The sequence below is a fragment of the Salvia splendens genome, chromosome 4 (genome assembly GCF_004379255.2).
Source record: "Salvia splendens isolate huo1 chromosome 4, SspV2, whole genome shotgun sequence".
NCBI lineage: Eukaryota > Viridiplantae > Streptophyta > Magnoliopsida > Lamiales > Lamiaceae > Salvia > Salvia splendens.
Window position 1 is genome coordinate 20,175,376 of NC_056035.1, and position 25,815 is coordinate 20,201,190.

General features: G+C 37.6%; 1 protein-coding gene and 1 pseudogene across 2 annotated transcripts; one reads left to right on the forward strand and one right to left on the reverse strand.

Annotated features, from left to right (window-relative positions):
- The first annotated feature begins 7,892 nt into the window (after positions 1-7,892).
- On the forward strand, positions 7,893-9,286 carry LOC121799058 (growth-regulating factor 3-like). Of its 2 annotated transcripts, none has more exons than XM_042198379.1 (4): positions 7,893-8,257; positions 8,368-8,559; positions 8,629-8,824; positions 8,903-9,286. In XM_042198379.1, the coding sequence occupies exons 1-4, from the start codon at positions 7,972-7,974 to the stop codon at positions 9,108-9,110; spliced, it is 882 nt and encodes a 293-aa protein (XP_042054313.1). In that variant the 5' UTR covers positions 7,893-7,971; the 3' UTR covers positions 9,111-9,286. The 2 variants fall into 2 exon arrangements, with proteins under 2 accessions (XP_042054313.1, XP_042054314.1); XM_042198380.1 differs by having other exon boundaries at positions 7,893-8,251.
- A 69-nt stretch (positions 9,287-9,355) lies between these two features.
- LOC121799059 lies at positions 9,356-21,492 on the reverse strand (annotated as a pseudogene).
- Positions 21,493-25,815: the final 4,323 nt, after the last annotated feature.

A 25,815-nucleotide genomic window follows, 5' to 3' on the forward strand; every position in this document is an offset into this window, starting at 1 on the left:
TGGACTAGCTTCCTCACGGTTATCACGAACGGTATTACGGGTAGTATGTGATCTGGTATGCATTTTTTTGGGGTGGAAAAAGGGTCAAAAATTCGCTTTATCACAAATTTGGTTCTCTGTTTCCCACAGACGGCGCCAGTGATGGATCCGCGAATTTTTGATGGTGATGAATGCAGGAAAATGCAGATCACGACTCAGAGATTTTACGTGGTTCGATTTACTGAGGTAAATCTACGTCCACGGGAAGAAAAGAGGGCAGAGTTGTATTGCTTGATCTGTTTTCTTACAGCTTACAATACAGACTTGCTATTTGATCTTTTATCTCTAGAGAGCTTCTTAGAACCTTAACCCTATCTATCTGATCTAGGTTCTATTTATACATTGAACCAAGATCGTGGCATGCAGCACTATTTACTAGGCAGTGGATGTCGTGGAGATCGTGGCGATCTTGCATGGGTCCACTATCCTGCATGAGTTAAAGACTGCTTGACACCACTAAATAGATCGTGGGTGTAGTGGAGGTGGAAATCCTGCATGAGTCCACTATCTCCTAGTTCGGTCGAATACTGAGACCGAACTGCTGAATTATTGCCGAGCAGCTTTTGCCGATCTGAGAGTAGAGCTTGATGCCGACCTGAGAGCAGAGTTTGATTGGTTGGCTTTTACCGAGCTGTAGGCTGGGGCCGAACTCTTTGGTCGTGCCGAACTGAACTCTGATACTCTTTAGTCATGCCGAACTGATACTCATTCTTGGGCTTTAGGCTGATGGGCTTTACTGCTGTTGGGCTTGTTTAGTACGTACTCCATCACAGTTGGTTTTAGTTATGCGTTATATACTGCAATAAAATTATATTAGTTTTAAACAAATCTTAATTGTAAGAATGATAGGAGTAAAATAATTTACGTAACACTGAGAATAAGGTACTCACTCTGTCCGCCATTAGGAGTCTCATTTTTAGGCGGCACGAATTTTAAGACATGTTAAGAAAAATGAGTGGAAAAAAGTTAGCGGAATAGAGGTCTCACTTGTATATATTAGTTTTAAATGAAATGTGAGTGAAATAAGTTAGTGGAAAGTGAGACCTTATTACTATTTATAGTAAAAGTGAATCGGGACTCCTTTTCGCGGACGGACTAAAATGAAAAAACGGGACTCATATTCACGGACGGAATGAGTAAAATACATGACTTATAGATTATCCGGTCATTCCAACTCAAAGAAAAGGATCCTGCCAATCTTTTATTTCTAAATTTTTTTTGTTATGAAACGATCCTGCTAATGTGATACTTTTGAAAAAAAACTAATTAAGCGCAAGTATATTATATTATACTATGCATTATAAAAATCTTTACCTGTAAAAGGTAATTAGATATGAGGTCATATATTAATAGTATTAATGACAAAATATACTCTATATCCCTTAAGAGTATGCACTCTTTCTTTTTAATCCGTTGTACAAGAATATGAACTTTCTAATTTTGGAAAACTATTTTTCTCTTTATTGACGTGAGATTCATTTTCCACTAACAATACTTTAATTACTTTTTCTTTCTAGTTTTCTCATATTTTATCAATTGTGCACTAACTTTCGTGCTTAATCCTATATTTATAGGATGGAAGAAGAAAAGGAGTATAAATTATTTGATAATTATAAATATGTGCATGGCCGTGCTAGTATATAGTAGTAGAAGAAAACAATGTGATCTTACATGTGGTGTGGGGAATAAAAAGTTTAAAGAAAAAAGAAATAATTATAAAGGTGGCATTGTGTAGCATCATAATCTTAAGTGGGCTAACAACCGAATCCATGATGTGTGATTCATTATGAGATGTTGGGAGTTGAGCTGCCAATGAACCCTGTTCTATACAATAATATTATCATTACCACAATCAAATCAATATTATTTGCGCATTAAAATATTATCAGCATCACATTTTCATATTCATTTTTGAGATTCCTCTTGCATTGCGCCGACAAATATTAACTCAATCCAAAAATAGGCAAGGATGTTTACACTCCACATATTTTCAGTACTCTTCTTTTAAGTAAATTTACAATTTATGTGATCAAATTTTATATAATTAAAACTGATTTACTTAAGAAAAAATTAATTTATTTATGTATTTAATTAAAATATATAAGTGCATATATTACAGTGAACGTGCATAATCCTGTTATATTTGTGTATAAAATTTTTACTTTTTGAGAACCATAAAATGTAATTAATGAATATTTTAATTCAATTTTGAAAAGCAATAGAGAGACAATTCAAATATAAAAATTAAAAATGAGACTGAAGACTAATAAAATCTTTTTAACTTGTTCATTAACTATATTTATTATTTTAATATATAATTAATATATCAAATCACTAATATAATCTTATTTGGTTGTATAAAACTTGGTTGTTTATTATCGCTCCTTCTTTTAATGCCCCTAACTCTTCAAACCAAAATGAATCCGAAATCCTTTTGTTTAGCATCATCATTCTTCAGCCTACCGATGTTATTATTAATTAAACGGATAGTTTTGCATGTGAAAATATGAAATCTTGGTAACTATTTTTGGGAACTGCTGAGAATCTGATTATCAAATACTACTATCATTCTGTAATTTAAAGGCAATAAGTAAAAAAATTAGTTGGTAAAGAAGTTAAGAAACGGTACAAATTTACATGTAAAGAAAAGGTTAAAAAAAGTCTAGCGTTTTTTTTAGAAGGTAAATAAAAAGTAACAAATCAATTATCTTGATAAAGTTAGGTTCGAAAACTATTGGACTGAGTGATTGGGCTACTGTTGAGCGATTAGCCCAAATTCATAGCCCATTATCATATAGAATCCTCTAAACTTTTGTAGTGTCAAGCCTACTACTCCCTTCTTCTCATAAAAATAATCTTCATTTTCTATTTTAGTACGTCCCATAAAAATAGTTTCTTTCTATTTTTGATAAGTCTTTTTCCTCTCTTATAAAGTGGGCCTCATTATCCACAAACAATGAAAATATCATAGCTTTTTAAAATAAAGCAACTGAACAAATATACGCACATTATCATTTCTGTGGGCACATATGAACAAAACATACCCAGATTTGATTTATTGGGATATCCCAAATAGAAAGGTGAACGTGTGTTTGGAATAGTATTCCCTCCGTCTCATTGTAAGCGAACGATCTTTATTTTTTGGGTTGTCTCATTATAATGATTTGATTTCCATTTTTTTTAAAACAACACATTTAATCTTTCTTTTTTTATTCTCTCCTATTTTATTTTCTTTTTTAATTTGTCTCTCTACTTTTTACCTACTTTATTTTCTTTTCATTTAATTTAATAAATATCTTTTTTAAAATCTCATATCCAAAAAAATCAATCACTTATAGCAAAGTAGAGAAAGTATTACAAATTTAGTACTTCTGAACAATTATATTTCAACAAAATTTACTAGAAGGTCCTATAACCACATCAAAATCCAGATAATAGTTATTTATATTGATCAATCACAGACTCTTGGGTGCAAATTCGCTTATAAGAGCATCCACAGTGGAAGAAGGGAGCCACGACGCACGGAGGGGCACGGTGGGTGTTCCCCTCTACTATGAGGGAGCCAAGATAAGTGGGCGCTATAGGGTCGTACACACCACCCGACCCTAGATAGCATTTATGAGGCTCTTTGTGACTTCAAAATGAGTGACTGTCCAACAATACTCCAAACTGGAGTCAAGGATACGTCGAAGATGACCGAGGAGGAGCTCCGACTGAACAATCTCATGTTACGCGTATTCATGAAGAAGATCGAAAAATATTATTAGTTGATTTTATTTTATTTTCTATGTAGCCGTAATTTTATTTTATTTTCTATGAATTCGTAATTTTATTTTGTTATCCATGAAGTCGTTGTGTTATATATTTGGTACTCATATTTCAGTAATAAAGTAAATTAGTTTAAGAGGCGTGAGGAGAGGACATCCATTATAAAAGTTTTGGCTTGATGAAAAAAAAAGGAAAATGATAATATGACGGAGAGTTTAGCGTGACAGGAATTATCAGACCGTGAATGCTCTAATTTGATAAAATAACAGAATAAGTAAATTACTGCCCACAATTCAGCTACTAATTAATTAGTAAGTAGGTCATTTGACTATAAAGCAAAATGCCTGAAATTGCATCGCGATTAACACATGTCATAACATGTGTTTGGTTAATCTCCCAATACAGATTATCTTATTTCTGAGAATAGCACCTAGAGAAACCTATTTCTTTATTACACTAAAATTAGACTTGGCCAAACTAGAATATCTTGGAATTAGCATAAGTAAACTATTTAATACTCAAACACAATAAATATCCATAAAAAAATCCTCTCCATCACTCTCAAACATAAATTCCTGTTTTAAAGAGCCCTCGCATGCATGTGTCATGACAAATAAATCAACCAAAAACACATATTTTTATTCTATCTTCACATGGGTCTGGTAAAAGTTTTCAAAGTAAAAATAGGTAAATTTTTACCTCATGACAGAGGTGCAAATTATTAATGGTCTGTGGATATCTCTCTGGAATAAGGAAAAAGTAATGAAACTATTGGAATTTTGAGTCATCTCATTTTTTTTATCTCCATTTGTAGATAAGGAGTAGTAGGTCACAACATGTTATTTTTGTAATACACTGATTTACTTACTTTAGTACTCTATTAGGGCCTATTCAAGTAGTTTCAAATGAAATCTGCCCAATTAAATCTGATCCAGATTTAATACTGTTCCATAAAGATTTATTGTATGTGTTTATAGTGTTCAAGATCTCAGAAAGGGTTGCAGATATAGGCTTTTACATTTTTTTCTTTTTTGTTTAAAATTTGCCCATTTTCTATACTACCTAATTTGCCCTCATCGTTTTTGACGAGCTTGTCTGCAAATTGATAGCCAAATTGAGCTGCTATTGAACTTCATTCTCAGACACAAGCTGCACTCCATCTTTGTTCACCAACAAATCACCACCCTTAATCGCACCAGATCCCGTCCTATCATTCAGAAACCAACAATTATTCCCAAAATCAAACACGCAATTCACCAATCACCACCACATACAATTCTACGAGTTCATTCGGCTCGTCATCTGCCCACCTCGACTTCCGCTTCCTCCACCGGTTCCAGAATTTCCATCGCCGTTGGCAACGTTACCATCGTAGCTGGACTCGCTCTGGGGCGGGTCCCACCTAGCTCGCCTCCGCCTGCGGCTTGTCGTTTCCTCCTCGCCCCCGGAGAAATCTTTGTCAGTGCCGCTGTGCGTGTTCGCGAGACCATTCCCCGACAAAAGAGGCTTCGGGACGGGCATAGAAGCATCGGCGGCGGCAGCTCCGTTGTTGGAGGAGTCTAGGGTTTTTTCGAGGGTTTCAGATTGGGGTTCAGATTGGGGCTTAGAAGGGGAATCAGAGTAATTGGATTGAAGAGTATCCATTGAATTGGAGGGAGACAGAGCAATTGATGAGATGCAGATATTATGAGATGGAAAGGAAAGAGAGCCGTGAAAATTTCAAAGGCAAGTTGGTAAGTTCACCTACTATTCTGGATCCGAAATTTGATCCAGAATTCATAAAGTACCCCCTTTGCCTGAAAAGGATTAAGTGTATACCACAGATGAACAGTGCGGGCAGGGTAATTAACAACGGGCTTAAGGAGAATCCACCATGGAACTTGAACACCCACCAAGTCCAAGATATGAGCCCATATCTGCACATTTCAAGGTTCTTGAACAGGCCCTTAGTATGATATCTGATGGAGTACTAAAAGTTTATTTTTTTTTGTACGATTCAGTATACCTGTTTTCACCCTCGAAACCCTACTACCCTTAGGCCACCCGCAACGCGTTACGCGGGTGGCCCGAATCACGTTACGGAGGGACGAGACAAGCGCGGGACGCGTTGCAGCGTCCCGGCCCGTCACCAACCCGTCCCCAGCACGTCACTCGTTCTGTCTCTCCGAGACGCGGTACGGGACGGCTCCATGCGTGACGCCCACTCGCCGGCCCGCGAGTGAGATTCGTCACGTTGACGCAATAAATCATTTTTTTTTAAAAATTCGAATTAAAATAAAAAAAATTGGCAAACGGTAATGTTACCGTTTTTATAGCCGTTTTCAATTTTTATTTTATTTTTTAACTCTATAAATACTCCTAATTCATCCTCATTTCACACACAACTACGCATCTATTCTTCCCAAATCATCTCCATTTCCTCTCCAATTTTCATCTCAAATCATTTGTCTTTTATTCTTCCCCCAGATTTAATCGATCTCATGGATCCGTATGAGCAAATGCGTCCAATATTGGAAGAATCATTTGAAGAAGATCGACGCCGGGAGGCGGAGGAAGCCGCGCCGCCCCAAAGACGCTCCCGGACTTACATCCATCGTAACCGGGAGGAAGCCGCCGCAAGGTTAGTCCGCGACTACTTCTGCGATAACCCGGTGTGGGGAGATACCCACTTCCGTCACCGTTTCCGCATGCGGCGACCGCTATTTCTCCACATCGCAAATACATTGGCAGCCCGTGAAGAGTTCTTCCAAGAAGGGTTCGACGCCGTTGGCCGTCCCAGCCACACAACGCTGCAAAAATGTATTGCAGCAATCCGTCAGCTTGTGACTGGACAAAAGACGGATGCGTTCGACAAATACCTCCACATTAGAGACATCACTTAGAGAATGTGCTTGCTCCAATTCTGCAAAGGCGTCCGAGCAGCCTTCACCAACGAATTTCTCTGGAACCCAAGCACGACAGATTGCCAGTTCCTGCTCCGCCTTCACGAAGAAGTGCATGGATTCCCCGGGATGCTTGGCAGCGTCGACTGCATGCACTGGCAATGGAAGAATTGACTGGTGGCGTGGAGGGGGTAGTACACGAGCGGCCACAAAGGCACCCACCCTACCGTTATACTCGAGGCCGTTGCCGATTACCGGTTATGGATCTGGCATGCGTACTTCGGGGTCTCTGGCTCGAACAACGACATAAACGTGCTCCACCAATCCGACCTCTTCGCCAAAGTTTTGGATGGTAAAGCGTCGGCCATAAACTTCACTACTAACAAACGGCGCTATAAAACGGGGTACTATCTTGCCGACGACATCTACCCGAAGTGGCCAACCTTCGTGAAGACGTGCGCTAGGCCTATGAACGCAAAGCAGGCGCTTTTTGCACAGAAGCCGGAGGCTACTCGGAAGGATGTGGAGCGGGCGTTCAGGGTTCTCCAAGCGTGCTTCAACATTATCAAAGCCCCGGCTCGTACGTGGTTCATGGAGAGCATGGTCGACATCATGTATACGTGCATAATCTTGCACAACATGATTGTCCAAGACGAAGGACCCGAGGCGGGAAATTGGTTCGACCTCGACGCCCCCGGAAGCTCAACCGCCAGTATTCCGCCTCAAAGTGGAGTGCATCCGTCTATACAAGAACGGTTGTCTATTCGGGCAAGGACACGTGACTCTTCCGCCCACGCCCAACTCCAAGATGATCTAATGGAGCACATTTGGGCAAACTTTGGTGGATGAAATTAAATTATGTATTTTGTAATTTTTTATTAGAATTTTTAATTATGTTTTTTTTTTTTAATTTTTTACGAATTTTATGTTGTAATGTTATTTTATTTTTAATGAAGTGTGTTTTTTATTAATTGAATTTGTTGGAAAAAATAAAAAAATGAAATTGAATGAATAGTAATTTAAGGAACGGAGGGTTGCAGGTTCCGTCCCTTAGTTAAGGGATGGAGTAAAAAAGAATATAATGGAGCCTGCAAATAGTAATTTAATGGACGGTTAAATGACAGCATTATGTAGATGACCATACCGCTACAAATGCTTTTTTATTTGTTTAAATTATGTTCCCAAAGCTGCCGAGCAGGCTTATTTCCTCTCAGTGTCAGTCAATCTCTCTCTCTTCCCCCACTTTTTTGGCCTTTACTCTTTCTAAATAAATTTTAAAGTAATGGTAGATTTTACAGAGTTTAAGAAAAGCGTTTGTGTTAAGCTTAAAAACAGTTTCACTACTAGCCAACAAAAACTAGAAACTGTGTCTGAAACTGCAAAAATAGCTTTCCCAATGGATTTCAATCTGAAGCACTGGAGAGAGGAGTCAGAAGAAGATGAGCATCAATCATCAACTAAGCTACCAAGACTGGACTCATCATCTCCTGCGCCTGCGCTTCCCTTGTTTGTACCTCAACCTCAATCCAACCACTACTCCACCTCTGCCACCAAACTTCCCAGTACCAGTTCCTCTACATCTCTCTCTCTCTCTATATATATATATGTATATAATGGTTGATTCTTATTCAGGGATTAATTGATTATTGATTAGTGTTCATATAATTAATATGTACAGGAATTGGAATGGGAATGGGAATGGGGGGTGGTGGGAGCTACTTCAGTTGGGCTCAGTGGCAAGAGCTTGAGCTTCAGGCTCTCATATTCAGACACATAATGGGTGGCGGAGGCGTTCCGGCGGAGCTCCTGCATCTTGTCAAGAACAGCCTTGCCTCCTCTCCTCTCCATTATTACCATCCTTCTTCTTCTTGTAAGTAGCATTCACTAATTATCCTTGTTCAAGTTGAAACATTCCCATTGATGCATTTATGAGTGGCAGTGGGGTATTGGGGGGGCCAAGGAGGCATGGATCCGGAGCCGGGGAGGTGCCGCCGGACCGACGGCAAGAAATGGCGCTGCTCGAGGGACGTCGTCGCCTCCCAAAAATACTGCCACCGCCACATGCACCGCGGCAAGAACCGTTCAAGAAAGCCCGTGGAAACTCCCACTCCTTTCACCCTCTCCCACCCAAGGAGGTAGGAGGAGGAGTAGTGTTTTTGTATTTTCATCTTGAATACTATTCCCATCTATGTTTCACTATTTCCATTTTCTAGGCCCGAGACTCAACCCGCCGCCGGAGATCCCACGCTCCGGCATTTCATTGACGATTGGCCTACATCACTTGACGACCACGCCCCTCGCTCCGCTACTAACCTGTCCATCTCTTTAAAGCTCGGGAGCGATGCGGGCTCTACGGCTCAAATCAATTGGGATGGGCCTCTGGCTGAGCTCGTCCGCATCACCCATCACCATTCTGCATAGCTTGCAGACCTCCTCTGCCTCCCACACTAGTTTTCTTACCTCTTTAACTTTTCAAACTCTACCTAACATGTTTTCCTTTCTACACTTGTTATGTTTTCCCTTCTTTCTCTCATCATGTCATACACTTTCTTGTGTAAATGAGCTCTGAGTTTTATCTACATTATATTCTCAGCTAACACCATCTATTCAACCATATTTATTCAAATACTAGATCAGCAGGCTCACATTATTTAGGTGAGTCGGGCTTAACCAGAATAAATATCCTCTGAATACGAACAAGGATTTACATGGAGATTACATACATCATAGTTGGAATTTCCCATCTGAATTCTTTACAAGTGCCGAGCAAGACGCACAGTCGAGATTTCCATACACGTAACTACGGATTTTTTTTATTGCTCAGAAAAGCCTGAGATATAGCCACTTGGCACTGGGGATTTAAGCTATATCAGGCTAGCTCCAAGTGTTCCATCGTTTTTCGACTTCGTTTTTGCTTCTACGAGGGTTCTGATCCCCCTGGATTGTTGCAGTGGACAGAAAAGCAAGCTGGAGTCATAAACCAGAATCACCAACTCATTCACAAAGCTAGACTTCAATAATACTAGTTTCAACATCAACAGGTTCTGCTTTATCTGTTACTAACGAATACACCACTGCTGTTCTCGAAGGTGCGTAGGTTAAGAATGAGCGGGGCCGTTCATCATGCCACCCTTCCTGTTAACATCATTTTGAGGAAAATGCTATCACCACATTTGATTACGAAGTAGTATAAAATGTACTATTAATACCCAAATTTCCGATGAAGCAAACTTTTCCTCTGCTCCTTACAAGAGATTCTAAAAGCTGATATACTATTATGATAATTAAAACGATCTCATCATTTTTAAAGAGGTCCCAGGATACAAAACCTAATGTAGCCATATGTAAGTAGCTCATAAACTGAAGATATTACTAGTTAATCAAACACAGAACAAAGAAATGAAATGCTATGCTATTAATTGAAGAGTGCGAAAAAAGTGAGTGCCAAAGGTGATCAACTTACAAAGGTGAAATATTCTGCATCGTGACTAATTCTGTTGAATCCTCCAAATAGCGAATCATCTGAGTCCAACACAACCTGAAATGTATACCCATACTATAAGAATATTGCTTCTTCAAGGGCTAGACAACAACTGCATCAAAACAGAATTAAAAGTACAAAATAAAATGTTTTCTCAAAGTACCTTGTATTTTCCAGGCTTCAAGCAGCCTACTCGGTAATCTGAATAACTACTACTCCAATGAAAATTGAAGACGAAGACCAAGTCATCCCTCTCGAATACAATTATTCTGTCTCCTTCATCTTTCTTGGATATGTATTGATGCTCTGATGTCATGAACTGTAGACAACAATTTTTGGCCATTTACATCTATTTAACTATTTTACCTAAGAAAATCAACTCAGATGCATTCAAAACTGGAGACTTGAATGATAAAAATCTATTGAGGGCCTCAGGAAAACAATTACAAGCTCTTACCAGTTCCCAACTCTCAAGTATATCTACTGATTTCTAAAAAACAATTTGTTCATGTCCAACTCCGAGCTAAAACAGGTTTGGTATTATCAATACAACAGATGAAACAATCAGAGGGAGCAATTACAACTTGCATGTCTATTTTCCAAATCAATACAAGCAACATATATGCCAAATGCACTTGAATCCATAAACAATTATTCTAGATAATAATATCTATAGCTATCAGAAATACAATCACACCCTTAGTTCAACTAATGCAAGGAAACTCAGTGCAAAAAATACATACGCCATATGTTTCTTCAAGATGTTGCATCGCTCGGTCAAATTCTTGCAATCCACGATATCTCAAATAATCTGCATCACCCTGGATATACACCGATGTTCATTAAATAAAGATGCAACTGCTGCACAGGGCACTCCTCAAGATGATGTAACACAGACAGTGTTTTACAAAATATATTTGCACAAAGAATGTCTGCAAAATGAATTATTCAAGATAGGATCTCACTGTATTATACTGATTTCATTATTTACATTCAGCAAATATAGAAGGCAAAATAGATTCCAAAGAATCAAGAGTTACTTTGGGTCCTTGGGGCCATTTTCTTGTTATAGTATTCCTATTATAAATAAATATCAACTGTATAAGTTGTTGGTCGTCATAATCCAACAGTAGGAGAAGCTGAAAGAGCACAAGTTGCTCAAGGATCTAACAACATGAAAAAGTATTGAATTCGTTAAAACTTACCAGATCAAATCTACGCCTGCATTTGTCATAACTGAAGCCATTTCCTGGGATGACTTCGCCATTAGGAAGATATTGATCTGCTCTAGGAAAATCTATCCACTCTGATTCGAGTTAAAAGGACAGTTAGAGAGTGTACTTATAATTCATTTAGTGCAGCAAACATTTCATGTGCACCTACCAGGATGTCCAAATTCATTTCCCATGAAATTTAAGTATCCTTCCCCACCTAATCCCATTGTTATAAGCCTGATCATCTTGTGTAAGGCTATTCCACGATCTATTACAGGTGTGGATGGTCTATCTAATGCCATGAAATCATACATATCCTGAGACGGATTCAGAACAGAAGATCAAGTTTAGATATCATAGTGGTACACAATATCATCCTAAAGAGATGTGCTGGATATCTGTACTATTAACTTCTTGCGGAGAAGTATGGAAGAGGTTGCAACTATACAGTCAATTATATTGGTCTTTGTTTTCAGAACCCTGGCTTCTGAAGACATGGAAAATATACCATCCTTAGTCTAAAGAAGCTCTATTCCCATATATTTCCTAATTTTTGTGGTAGTGATAATTAGTTCTTTCAAACATAGGATTGGCAGTTACATCCAGGCAACTTTACAAATATGCCTGACCTTATCCATCAACCAGAATGCGATAGTTTTATCACCAACAAGAGCTTGGTCATGACTTTCTGCATAGGAGACGCATTTTTCCATCCACCTTCTGTTTGTTAATGTGTGTATAATATCTCCCATTTTCCAATCTTCATCCCTTTTCCTGAAACCAAAGAATAAGGAAAGAGTGACATTGGATTGTGACAACAATGTGGCCCCAATATTAAATTAATGTTATAAATTATCATCCAATGAGTTAAATGTCAATTTTTCATTTGAGAAAATGTGAAAGTTTAAAGAGGTCCTGTTCATAAATTGAGGTTATATAGTGGCAAATTAGATTGCATTTGACTCAAGTAGAAAATAGCCTTTTTTACCAATTAGTAGTTTGCCTTTATAAACCTAGAGGGAAACAGAAAATAAGTAAAACAGGCTAACTTTGGTAGAATCAAATCACCCAATATTATTGTCTTGTCACCAAAAAACAATGCCTTCAAGGAAGGGGAGAGCTTTATCAATTGATTGTCAATACATATATATGTATCAGAGTGTCAAGGGACACATACTTAAGCATCTCAATCCATTTATCAGCAATAGCCATGTGTAGACGATAGTCAAATCCAATACCTCCATCTTTGAGCGGAATACAAAAGGCTGGCATTCCACTGACCTAAAATCAAATGAAATTCCTAATGAGATAGTTCAGAAAAAAGAAGAAGGTATTTCTGTTAAGAGAATACTCCATATGATAAAGGACAGCTACGAGCAGACATCAACATCAACAATGCACTTCACAAATTCAGAGTATATACTGTCTTTTTAGAATAATGAAGATCATTGCTTTGACAAAGCATAGGTATATGAAGGAGATCATCAATGGTTTCTCAAGTTCAACACAATTTCTGCAACTTTAGCATAACAAAGAATTTTGGCAAAGCCGCAAAGGTTTACAGCTTGCAGGTATAAAACTAGTTAAGTGATTTTTGTTTGTAAACATGTAGATTACTAAGAAAAAACTGAAAAGCGAAGACAGGAAAATACTTTTTAAAGAAGTACTCTTGAAGGTTGGATCTTCACTTTACATATTTTACCACTAATCTTCCAAGTACAAGACAACGGTAAAGACCTTATTTCAATATATCCAGCTTCTCCATCTACCCAACCCATAAATAAAGATTCAGACAATCAAACAGAATAGATAAACGAGGCATGAAACACTTTGGCTTCATTACAACTACAAACTTACATCTTCACCTATCGACAACGCTTCAGGAAAAGGCCCATGAATCATATCATTGACCAGCATCAAATAGACCACTGCATCAACATCCGTTGGAAACCCAAAATACTCGTTGTAGTTCCCAGTAAATGCCACCTTTCATTAAAGAATACATTAGTCGGGATACAACTGATTAAGCACGGGATGTGATCATGTGAAAGAAACATATTATGTTCAAATGCTTTAGGAAACAGGATTCCATTGTGGCAATGGCAAACTCAACACATAATTAAGGGAGGCTAGTCTTATATTCATGCTGAGTTACACCTTAAGTTAGTTCATAATCTGTGATGGTTTATCTATACAGAATTGTACGTTATCAGTGTAATTTATACCATCAAACTGTGGAACAGAGGAAAGCGCATAAATGGAAAATGTTCAAAATATATGCTGTAGTTGAATCTCCATTTAGTGCGGAACACAATTGTTATTTGGTGAAAACAGAGAATCTTGTGAATCAAACATCCTACTAAAATGATGCATGGAAGAGAAAGTAGGGGAACCTCAGAGACCAAAAATGATAGATTAAGAAAGCCTCTGAAACAGAGTACCCTGTTTCATGAATGGTCAATGCGAAATATTTCAAAGAACAAGAAAACACAGTTGAACCAAAAGGTATTGTCAACATGAATTTTAATTTAATTTTCTTTTTGACACTGGTTTTCTGCATTAAAGGTGGCAGAAAATGAAAGAGCAAAACACAGATAAACATGTGAATACTTGCATAACTCACAGTGACAGAAGTTTTGGGAAAATTACAAACGGAAAGAATATTACCAGTAGAAAGCTTTGGTGGGTAGGGTACATAAACTAATTCATTTGGAAGAATTGCAACAGGTGTGAAAGATGTCATCAAAACAATACATCATAAATGCGAAAGAAATCAATTCCCAATTTAGTTTCTAAAAAGTCTTACGAAAATTCAAGAAAAAGAACGAGTTATCGAAAGCTTTTTGTTCGGTTAACAAAAATGACTTTCCGTTCTCATTTTTCTTCACTTAACTTTCATGTTGTTGTCCTAACTCTTTTGTGTTCCCTTCAAGCAACAAATATTGAACTGGTCACAGAAGGTAAGCATTACTAATTGCACAATCGACTACATTACTCAGTAAATAAACAGATACATTAACCAAAACGATATGCCTCTAAACCATGGTGGGTATACATCATTGACGTCACCCCATCAAATCTGAAGCCATCAAACTTATACTCATCTAACCACCATCTTGCATTAGAGAGAAGAAACCTTAAAACCTATAATTAAGGGCACATTAGAAAAACAGGATACAGTACATATTCTATTGTAACATTGATATCAAGGCAGTACATACTTCCCACTGTCCATAGTTAAAAAGACGAGAATCTCACATCCAATGATAACCCCGAGATCCAGAGTGAAAGTAACAGGCATCAGTGCCATCAAACATGTTCAAACCATCCAAAGTATTATTTGATGAATGACTGCAGGCATTAAATTATCAGTTAAATGACAAATGAGAGGTCAGATATTTAATTAACATATTGAAACAGTCACAAAAGATGCAACAGAAGTATGAACTGTGTAAAGTAAAAACATCACCCCAAAGAAAAACAAAAGAAAACAAAATTCTGAGACAAACAAAATATAGAGATGAAATTTAATACTCCCTCCGTTCCATATTGATTTAGTCATTTTTCTATTTTGGGAAGTTCCAAGATAATTGAGACATTTCTAATTTTTGGGAAGTTCCAAGATAATACTCCCTCTATTAACAAGGAACGGAGGGAGTAAGTATTTAGAAAAGACAGAGCTTGCAGAGAGAAATAATGCAGCAGAACATCCAGTCCAGGTTTCCCACATCCCATTTAACCCCACATGCTCTACACCCCAAATAAAGAAAAATTTTTATTCTCAAAACACCATCCAAACTGATAATCGTTCACCCATGACATCTCCCTGGAAAAATTTTGGGGTGCTGATACAGTGCTAGAATTTATGTAAGACCAACTAATAGATAGCAGAAATGTAATATCCAATTGAAATGAGCTTTTCCATTAACATCTCCATGGACTGTCCTAGGAGAACATGATTCTAGGCAGGTATATGTAATTTAGAAAGCTGTCCTGGTTATACTTTTAACTATTCTTATTTTGAAGATAATATACCTGTGCACAATATCCATGAGAACAAGCAAGCCTAACTCATGAGCTCTGTCTATTAAAGACTTAAGCTCATCTGGAGTCCCTAAGCGGCTGCTTGGTGCAAAGAAATTCGTCACATGGTAGCTGAGGCAAGAATGAGATTAAAATATTATCAACTGCCAAAATGCAGAAAATAGTCACAGACGAGAGAGGATAGAATTGACCGAATTATGTAAATACTGTATTGCTCTATATGAGCAAAATGCATAACAGCATTATCTGAATTGCCCATAACAGGCATATTACCCAAAACTTGCATAATACGAATGCTCCTGAATTGCCATTATCTGAACAGCATTATACCCTAGTTTCTTGATGCGAGGGAGAACTTCATCTCTGAAGTTTACATATGTATTAATAACAGGCTCCTGCATCCAACATCAATAATAAACATGAGTGTGCTGCATTTGAACATGAATCAGTATAATATAGGAAACCTAAAGTCTTCCAACTTATCTTTTACTTGTCCACAACAAAGGTTATATGTCCAAACTTATTGAGTTGGAACTACTAATCTAAAGATAAGAACACCGTCGTAATTCTTCCAAAAGTTTAGTGATTGTCTGTTGCACTTGAAGAGGAAACACTATGGCATAGGAATTTTTTTATATTACATTTTAAGTGCTAGGGTAATTTTTTATGCAACTTTTGTTAACCATTTCAAACCATTTTCAAAGGATATTTTGTCTTATACTCATATATTTTCCTTATTTTTTTCATCAGTAAGATACTAATGAAAAGAAAACCCACCAAATATGCCACTATATTGAACTTAGATACCATCTTATAACATTTGAGAGAATAGAAGCACACCTTACTACTCATTCCAACATGAGATTCATATATTCGCAGTGATTTTGGTTTCTTGGGACGGGGATGTTTAAAAACATGCTTGTCCTGCAAAGAGGATATTTAGAGCATCATTAGCTGAGAACAAAGGAAGGCTAAAACTACATAAATTAAATGACAACTCATCCCTAATCCCTAACAAATAGAAAACGGAAAAATGATCCGGCTGTAGCACGCATCACTCCAAAGTGGTAGCAATCCAAGGATAGCATGAAGCTGGATTTATTCCTTCCTGACTTTTCAGGAGAGTGAAACATTTAGTGCAACCCTTAAATTTGTTCATGCATGATCACTGTATCTATTATCAATATACAGATGACAAACAGCGTTAGGAGTAAAGGCCACTGAAATTGATTTAGCACGAGCTGTGCTAAAATGTAAACACTGATTGAAAGGAAGAGGAACTCGGATTATTATTTCTGGAAATGAATGGAAAGAAACATAATCCTCACAAGCAGGCCCTACGACAGAGTCGTCCAAAATATAATCTGCTTCAGAGATGATGTCCTCTCTTCGCTTCTCCCTATTTATAGACTACTCTATAACTATGAATTCAAATTACAAAATTCGAAATACTTAAAAATAGGAAACTGAAATAACAGCCTAACTAATGGAGATATTCTTGCTAACAACTTCTCTCGAGAATTCCTCTAGCTGTTGGAGCTCGGCCAGACCACTTCCCTTTCTCCCCTCTTGTAAACCTTCGATTCTCTGACCGTATCAAACAGTTTAGAATGGAAGGAAACAGCAAACTACTCAGATTTAGATTATGATAGTGTCCGCAAGATAGCTGGGTTAGGAATAGTTCGCTTATCCTTCCCTTATTTTTCTAGTTCCCCAGTCATCTGTACAGGTCAATCAACTATCTAATAGCCTATAAATATTACAACCACGACATAGAAAATATCATGAATACCTCTTCAGGAGGATCATAATATATTCCATTGTATGGAATTTCCCCAGGAGCCTGTACAGAGAACTTGATCCAAGCTGGAATAGAATCTTTAACACCAGATGGAGTATCCATACGAATCTACATTGAGTATTAGATAGCATCATCTTGTCATAAGTATCACAAAAAGTAATAAGCACAAGAGACTGATAAAACAATTTAGTGATTGCAATAGATTTCAGTACTGTTATCTAGGTGAGAGATACTATGGCAAGCTTAGATTCTGCAGGGAACTGAAGTTCATAATTTAGACCATCACACACCATTCAATTTGAATTATTTGGAAAATACATTAGCAGAATATCATGAACTCATATCAATGAATATTACCTTCACATGGGAACCATGCGGAATAACAGGGGATCCATCAGCATTGTTTGGTAAGAAGATCTCCCAAACACCAAATTCGTTCTGTAAATAACTCTGTCAGACTAATCACGTGACAAAATATCATAAAGTTGATTTTCATGCAACATGTAAATGAGATAACAGCCTTGACGATGAAAAGTACGTTCAACCAAGATATTGTAGTGGTCTAACAACGCTAAGGGATAGCTAATAAAAGGAAATAAAAATCAAAGAAAATGAAAAGCAACTTTACTTTTAATGAGAATTTTGAACTAGTAGAAGGGGTAAGAAAAGCTTATACAAGTCATGACCTCAGTATTAGCATTCCAATTGTTGAAATCTCCAATAAGTGCAGCTGACTGCAGGATAAGAATGGTCAAAATATAGCAGCCATAAAACAAAATGAGATAAAGTAGAGAGTTGGCAGATATTTAAAAAATGCAATAAATGAAAGAATCAAGCATGTTTCATATGTGGCCACTTCAGGCAGCAATGGACGACAACTCTTATGACAGTAAACTAAGAAACTTGAGCACGAGCAAATTATGAGGGGTTTCATTAGCTGTTTGTCCGCTTGTTTGTTATTAAATTATAGCAGAGAAAAGAAGAGGACCGGTTGAACTGAAAGAAATATATACCAACTTGTCACAATAGTGAACAGCACCAACCTTAGCACCAGGTGCCCATTCGTGGTAGGTAATACCTGTCTCACTGTCAACAAAGGTTTACAGGAAGTTAGTATAGGACTATCATAACAATCGGGTTTCTTAAATCAAGTAAAATTTGCATTTCTTTACATAAAAAAAACAACCGGATTATAGTGACTGGTACACTGGTTCAATAGAAAGTCTGCAGCTTCTCAAAATTCTATATTAAAGCATCAGCACTTCAAACATGATCCATAAAACTATGGACTAAGTTTCTGCTCTGAGGAAATATCAGTTGTCAGCTTTCAACGAACTTCTGTTATGATATTGCTGCCAGTACTCAATATTTTATACTCCTTGCACTTCTTTCTAAGAAAATATGTGGAATGGTTTCCCAAGATATTTTCTCCAAGCGGTAACTTATCATGATGGAAAAATTATTCAATTGCAATGATCTGAACCATAAGTGGTTATATGAAGACGCCTATATGAAATATAGATACGCAAGCCTTCTCCAGAGTGATTATGAATGGTGGACGAAGAACTCCTTTTAACTTCCTATAGTACAAATATTACCCCAAGTCCATGCATGCATTCATACACTTCTGAAACAATTAGTATGTATAGAGGCGTGAAAAACACATGAAATGAACCTTCAGATTTTCTTATTCCATATGTGCAAGCATATTTTAAACCGCAATTATCTCTGGATGGCTGTCAACATACTACCTCCGTCCTTTAAAAATAGCAACTATTTCCATTTTGGCCCGGCCCTTAAAATTATGCACTTTCTATTTTAGGAAGCTTTTTTTCTCGAATGAGGTGGGACCCATTCTCCACTAACAATACTTCAATTACTTTTTTATTCTATCACTTTCTTACTTTCAATTGTGCACTAAACTCCTGCCGTTTCAAATATTAAGAAATAAGAGAACCAAATAACAATGTCCAGCGCACAAACCTGCGAACAAAACCAAATTTCTCATAACCACGAGAAAAGACCTCCAATCCACCTTCATGCTTGTCAATTGATGCACGCAATTTTCTATACTGGTCATAACTAGAAAGACAACATGTTTGGTGAAATCATCAAATTGAATAACTTGCAACATGCAGCTCCGTAGATAACTTACAACATGCAGCTCCGTAGATAATTTTATTTGTTACCACTCAATACTTCTATCAAACTGATCTTTCAGCAAAATTACCTATAATCAAGATGCTGGCAGTGACTGCTCAGCATTGGATCTATTTTATATATTCTCTGACCAGTACCAGGAGGAGGAATGATCTTCCCTCTTATCCTCATAGATTCACTGCTTATTGTTTCATATGTTGAGTCTGATGTTCCTTCAGCTTTTCTTTCAACATCTGCATCTGGTAGTCGTACAGAAGCAGGATCTTCCCCTGTAATAACTTCACTGGAACTGAGATCAACTATATTTTCTTCATCTTCAACGTTTAGACCGCTTTTTATTTCGGAACTTTCTATATCACCTGATATCTAGAAACAAAAATCACATGGAAACATATCAATGAATAGAAAGATAACAATTTAATGCAGACCCATTACATAGGCACAACAGGTTCCATCCATTAAGAAGGTTTTAGAGCATAGTAATGGATAGTCAAGACTATAAGGCAGTTCAAAGATTAGGCCTAATTGGATCTTATAACTTATAGAAGCTCAAAGAAGTCCCTAAAATGCAATTGCAAACTTGGGACTTTATAGGTCAAATAGAATAATATGTGCCGTGTGTTATTGTTTTCTACTCTTACACATTTTCTTTCTTCCGATTTAGTCATTTACATGGTCTGGTGGTTTGAATTAAGTATTCATAGTCTTTGTGGGGGTTATGTCAACTTTCAAGTAAGGCTTTCAAGTAGACATGCCTCAGGATTATATGAAACTGTGTCATGGACCTCCAATTCCTCAGTTGTAGATGAGAACTCATCATCTTCAGTGCCTGGAACAAGAACCTTCTTTGATTTAGTTGCCATAGATGATTAGGAACCAGACTCACTTGACTTCCCTGTGAAAATCTTCCCTGTAAAAGAGCAAATACGTTAGAGCATCTCCAAGGGGGAAAGGTATATTGAGAAGGTATATTTCTCATTTACCTTCTCAAAAAGGTTATTATACCTTCTTAAAAAGTAATGGACTCCAAGGAAAGAAGGTAAATTAAAAAGGCAAACAAAATAACTAACTTTTTACCTTTTCTATCAAGAAGATGTAAAGATACCTTCTCAAAATGAAAGAAGGTATAATAACTCCTCAAATATCCTTTCCATTGGAGCATGAAATTTTATGAAGAGTTAAATATGGTAGTTATTTCTCTTTACCTCTCCATTTACCCTCTGCCTTGTAGATGCTCTTAGCTAGAATATGATTGTGCAGCCCTATTTATGATTAGCATGGCTTAAAAACAAAAAGGCTCAAAGAAGCAATTAGCTTCACTGTAGTCCAATATGACATATTAATGCAGATTTTATCCTCTCTTCAGCAATTTTCTTCTCTTACATTGTCTAAAGTTGTTCTTCCACCTGATTTACTAACTCCAAATCCATTTACGAGCGAAGAGTAGAAAGCAACTTCGTAGAATTCTCTAAATACAAATTATTCTTCATTTCATTCATAATACAACTCAAATTCACCCAAAAAAAGAGCAATCAATGCGAAACCACATTAGACAGTAGGACTTCAGATGGAAAACGAAATGAAAACATGTACGAATAATATGATCCCACAGAATATCAATTGCAGATTCAGAAACTTCACCGTTAAATCAAAATGCAGAGGCACTAAGTCTAGTGCACAAAATGTTCACCAAGCCTGATGGTGATCCGAAAACAAAAGGAATCATACATTTTTCACCGAGAACCAAAAAACAATAAAATAAACAAGCACAACGGGAATCAACAAAACGAAGAGGGGGATCCACACACCACAATCACGAGAATTGGATTTATTCTTAAGAAACAACGAGACGCGAGCTGTCCTATCAGCGGCGCGAGAGTTCCTGCCATCGGTCCCGAGGTTGCACGGCGATGGAAAGCGCACGCCGGAGAGCGTGTAAACCATTTTCCGACGAGCGTTGATTACAAAAGAAGCAAAACCTATAATAGTCTAGTGTAGATCTACACGAAATTCGAGAATCGCCATGAAATCCGTGTGGAGCGAGAAGCAAGTATAATTAGTAGGAGTAGTATTACACTAAACAATAAAACCAGAGAAGAGGAGATACATACGTGTGAGGATGAGCGAATGCATGGGGGAGTGGGGCCTGTGCAATTCGCATCCTCCTTTGGAGATGGAGAGGGGATTGGATCGTGGGCCTTTTGATTACTTGGGCCTCTGTCTCTATTCTAATTGAATTATGAATATGTCTAAATTTATATTTCAAAACTGCTCTCTTCATACTTTATTTATTTTTATCATATTTTTGTTAATTTTTTCTTTTCCTTTCTTATTTTATTTTTTTTCTCTCTTTTATTTTATTAACTTTTCATTAAAATTCAGATTTTTTACAAATAAAATTATTTTTTTTGGACCGATGAAGCATGAATATTTGAGAGTCAGTTTTAATGTTATTGCATTGCATTTTCTTACTTTCCTCGTAAGAGGATCTATTACCATAGAATGTTCTTTTAATATCAAGTTCCTGCATATTTTCCCTTTCTATTGGCTTTCTGGCGTTTTATTAATTTTGCATTTCATCCTTATTTATTATAGCCCTTTCTAATTATCATGTTTCCCAAATTAATTTTGCATTTCATCTACATCTACATCTACATCTACATCTACATCTATATCTACATATACACTAATATAAAAGGAGAGTTTTATACTTCCTCTGTCCCGCTTTAACCGTCTTAGTTACTTTTGAGCACTCGTTTTATAAAAATAACAATAAATAGTTAAAATGGAGAAATGGTAAAATAAGAGAAAGAATAACGTAGAGAAAACAACCAATCATGCTAAGATCAAACCATAGCCCAGGTGGATCAAGTATTCGACCTTGAATTCCCGACTATATGCCCAAATCATTCTTAGTTACAAAAGAAGATCTAATGCTCTATGTGACTTTGGGCTTTTTTTTTCTTTCTTTAGAGTTAGAGTAGCAATTAAACAGACGAGCTACTAAGCTAGTTGATCTGATCCAAGAGTCAGGCTTTGCTATAGGAGGAAGGAAAGCCTCAAGAAGAGCATGCCCAGCGCTACATGCCGGTAGCAGCTATGCTTTTAGCGACATTCAAGATAGAAGAAGCGGGCATCTACTCTTCTCTACATTATCCACTCTCTTACTTTACAATTTCTCCACTTTAACTATTTATTGGGACTGCTATAGCTGGACGGAGGGAGTAATTATTTACGAAAATGTTATTTCGAAAGAAAATTATGATTAGGCCATCCGCAATGGAGCCTAGCGCACCGCCTAGCCGAGCGCCGGCGCTAGGCGGTCCATTGCAACCGCCCAGCGGATTTCGGAATTAAAAACCGCCGAGCGTTGGGCGGTTTCGCGGCGCTAGGCGGTTAGCTGGGCGATCCGCTCGGTGCTATTGCAGCGCCCAGATCGCCTAGCGCACCGCCGAGCGGAATTTTTTTTTTTAATTTCGAAACACTATGTATACGCGGTTTGCACGTCATTTTCATTCGCCTTGTTTTAACGAGTACTCTCTCTATCTTAATTTCTGTATAAGATCAACACCGAGAAATGAGTAACGTCGGTGGTAGTAGTGGTGGGGATGCTAAGGAGTACGATCGTATAATGAACGAAGCGCTAGAGGCCTATACGAACCGTGAGATTGATCGATGGATGCAGAGGGCCTTGCAGCCGGCGGTACATCGACCTCGCCCAGTGGTCCACCGCCGAGAAGTGATTGATCGTGATCACGTAGTTGTACATCAGCGCCTATACGAAGACTACTTCGCACAGGAGCCGCGGTTCAACGCCAACCATTTCAGGCGCCGTTTTAGGATGAGCAGGGCCCTGTTTATGCGTATTGTTAACGCTTTGGAGCATCGATATCTGTATTTCCGCTTCAGGAAGATGCGGCTGGCAGACCCGGCCACACACCTATTCAAAAGTGCACTGCGGCAATCCGGCAGTTGGCCTACGGCGGCGCGGCAGACATGTGGGACGAGTACCTCCACATCGGTGAGTCGACTGCCCTTGAATGTATGAAGTATTTTTGTCTAGGCGTGATTGAAATATTCAGTGATCAGTACCTTCGAAGCCCTACCCCCGAAGACTGCCAGGATCTTTTGCGGATGCACAGGGAACATCATGGGTTCCCGGGGATGTTAGGCAGCATAGATTGTATGCATTGGGAGTGGAAGAACTGTCCCGCTTCCTGGAAGGGGTTCTACACGACCGGCTAAAAGGTAAAGAATCCCACGATGATCCTCGAGGCCGTAGCTGATTACCGGCTGCAGATTTGGCATGCGTATTTTGGGATAGCCGGTTCGAACAACGACCTCAACGTCCTCAACTCGTCGCCACTTTTCAACGAGCAGTGTCAGGGTGTCGGTCTGACCATCAGTTTTGTCGCCAACGGCAACCAGCATGATATGGGCTACTACTTGGCGGATGGGATATACCCTAGGTGGCCCGTCTTTGTGAAGACGATCCGATGCGCATCAGATGAGAGGAAGGCCTACTTTGGGGCACGGCAGGAGTCGGCGCGCAAGGACGTGGAGCGCACATTTGGTGTGCTCCAGTCTCGATGGGCGGCAGTTAGGGGTCCAACGCGTTTGTGGCATGTCGACTGCATTGCTGATATAATGTACGCATGTATTATCATGCACAACATGATTGTCGAAGATGAAGGTGCACAACTGACTAGTTGGACCAACGACGATAATGAAGCCGGTCCAAGCCACGGCGTGGCCGCCCCCAACGTACGGAGTGGGGTACCTCACGATGAAGCCGGCCGCCTCCAAGCACATGCCGACATGCGCCAAACGGAGGCTCATATTCGACTCCAAAAGGATTTAATTGAAGAGTTATGGGCGCGGAGGACTGCACGGCGTTAGTTTTTTTTAATTATGTAATTTTTTTTAATTAATGTATTTTTTTAATTATGTAATTTTTTTAATTAATGTACTTTTTAAATTTGTAATAATATTATTGAATTTTCTCGTATCTGTGTCGTAAATTTAATTCCGTATTTTGTGTGATTGTTAATTATTTGTTTTATATAATTTTGAATGATGTGACTAGGCTATGACTGGACTATTTGGTTGTTTTGATGATGTGACAGGAGGATTTTTAGTGTTGATGATGTGGCAGGAGGAGTTTGTGGCTAGACTATGGCTGGACTATTGCTGGGCTATTCCTATTGTGGATGGCCTTATTGGTCAAATCTTAAAGACAAACTCAATTAATAAAATGTTGAGAAGTTAGCTTTTCAAATAATAATTAAACCTCTATGATTTAATTTATTCATATACACCCTCCGTCCCATAAAGATTGTCCCATTTTTCCATTTCCGTCCGTCCCACAAAATTTTTCTCATTTCACTTTTTACCATTTTTGGTAATGGACCACATATTCCACTAATTCATTCATACTCACATTTTATTATAAAACTAATTTATAAAAGTATGACTCACATTCCACTAACTTTTTCAACCCACTTTTCATTACATTTCTTAAAACTCGTGCCTTGTCAACTCATGCCCTGTCAAAGTGAGACAATCTTTGTGGGACAGAGAGAGTATTTAATGTGAGTTTGTTTAATTGTTTGTTTCATGTTATTAATAATCTATTTTTAAATTTTTTTATTAATATGGTTTGTTGACATATACTCCCTCCGTCCAGCAATATGAGTCTTATTTAGTTATAGCAAAAGTTTCAAGAAATGTAAAGAAATGTGGGTTAAATAAGTTAGTGGAATATGAGTCTCACTCATATATATTTGTTTTATGATGAAATGTGAGTGGAATAAGTTGGTGGAATGAGGAGACTACTTACCGTTTATGGTCAAAGTGAAATATGACTCTTATTATGAGACGAATCGAAATGGCAAAACAGGACTCATATTGTGGGACAGATGGAGTATTTATTTTAGATTTTATTTATATTTAAAATAAAAAGTAACAATAATATTTATAAAGTAATAAATAAAACTATACTATGATAACAATGCTTTATATTTAATGAATTAAAAATAAAAATATTTTTGAAATACTAAAATTTTAATACACACTAACTAATTGAATTATACTTCCACTGTCTCCAATAATTTGTCATCATTTGATGGTCTGACACATATTTTAAGAAATGTAATAGAAAAGTTGGTTGAAAAGGTTAGTGGAATGTAGGTCCCCTACTTTTATAAGTATAATTTTTACAATAAAATATGAGTTAGAATAAGTTAGTGGAATGTGGAGTCCACTACAAAAATGGTAAAAGTGAAAGATGATAAATTTTTGGGATGAACAAAAATGAAAGTGTTAATTTTTAGAGACAGATGGAATAATAGAGGTTATAATCCTGATATGATCAGAAAATTTTGGGTAATAGATACCTGAATATCCAAAAATCAGGTACTGGTTCGG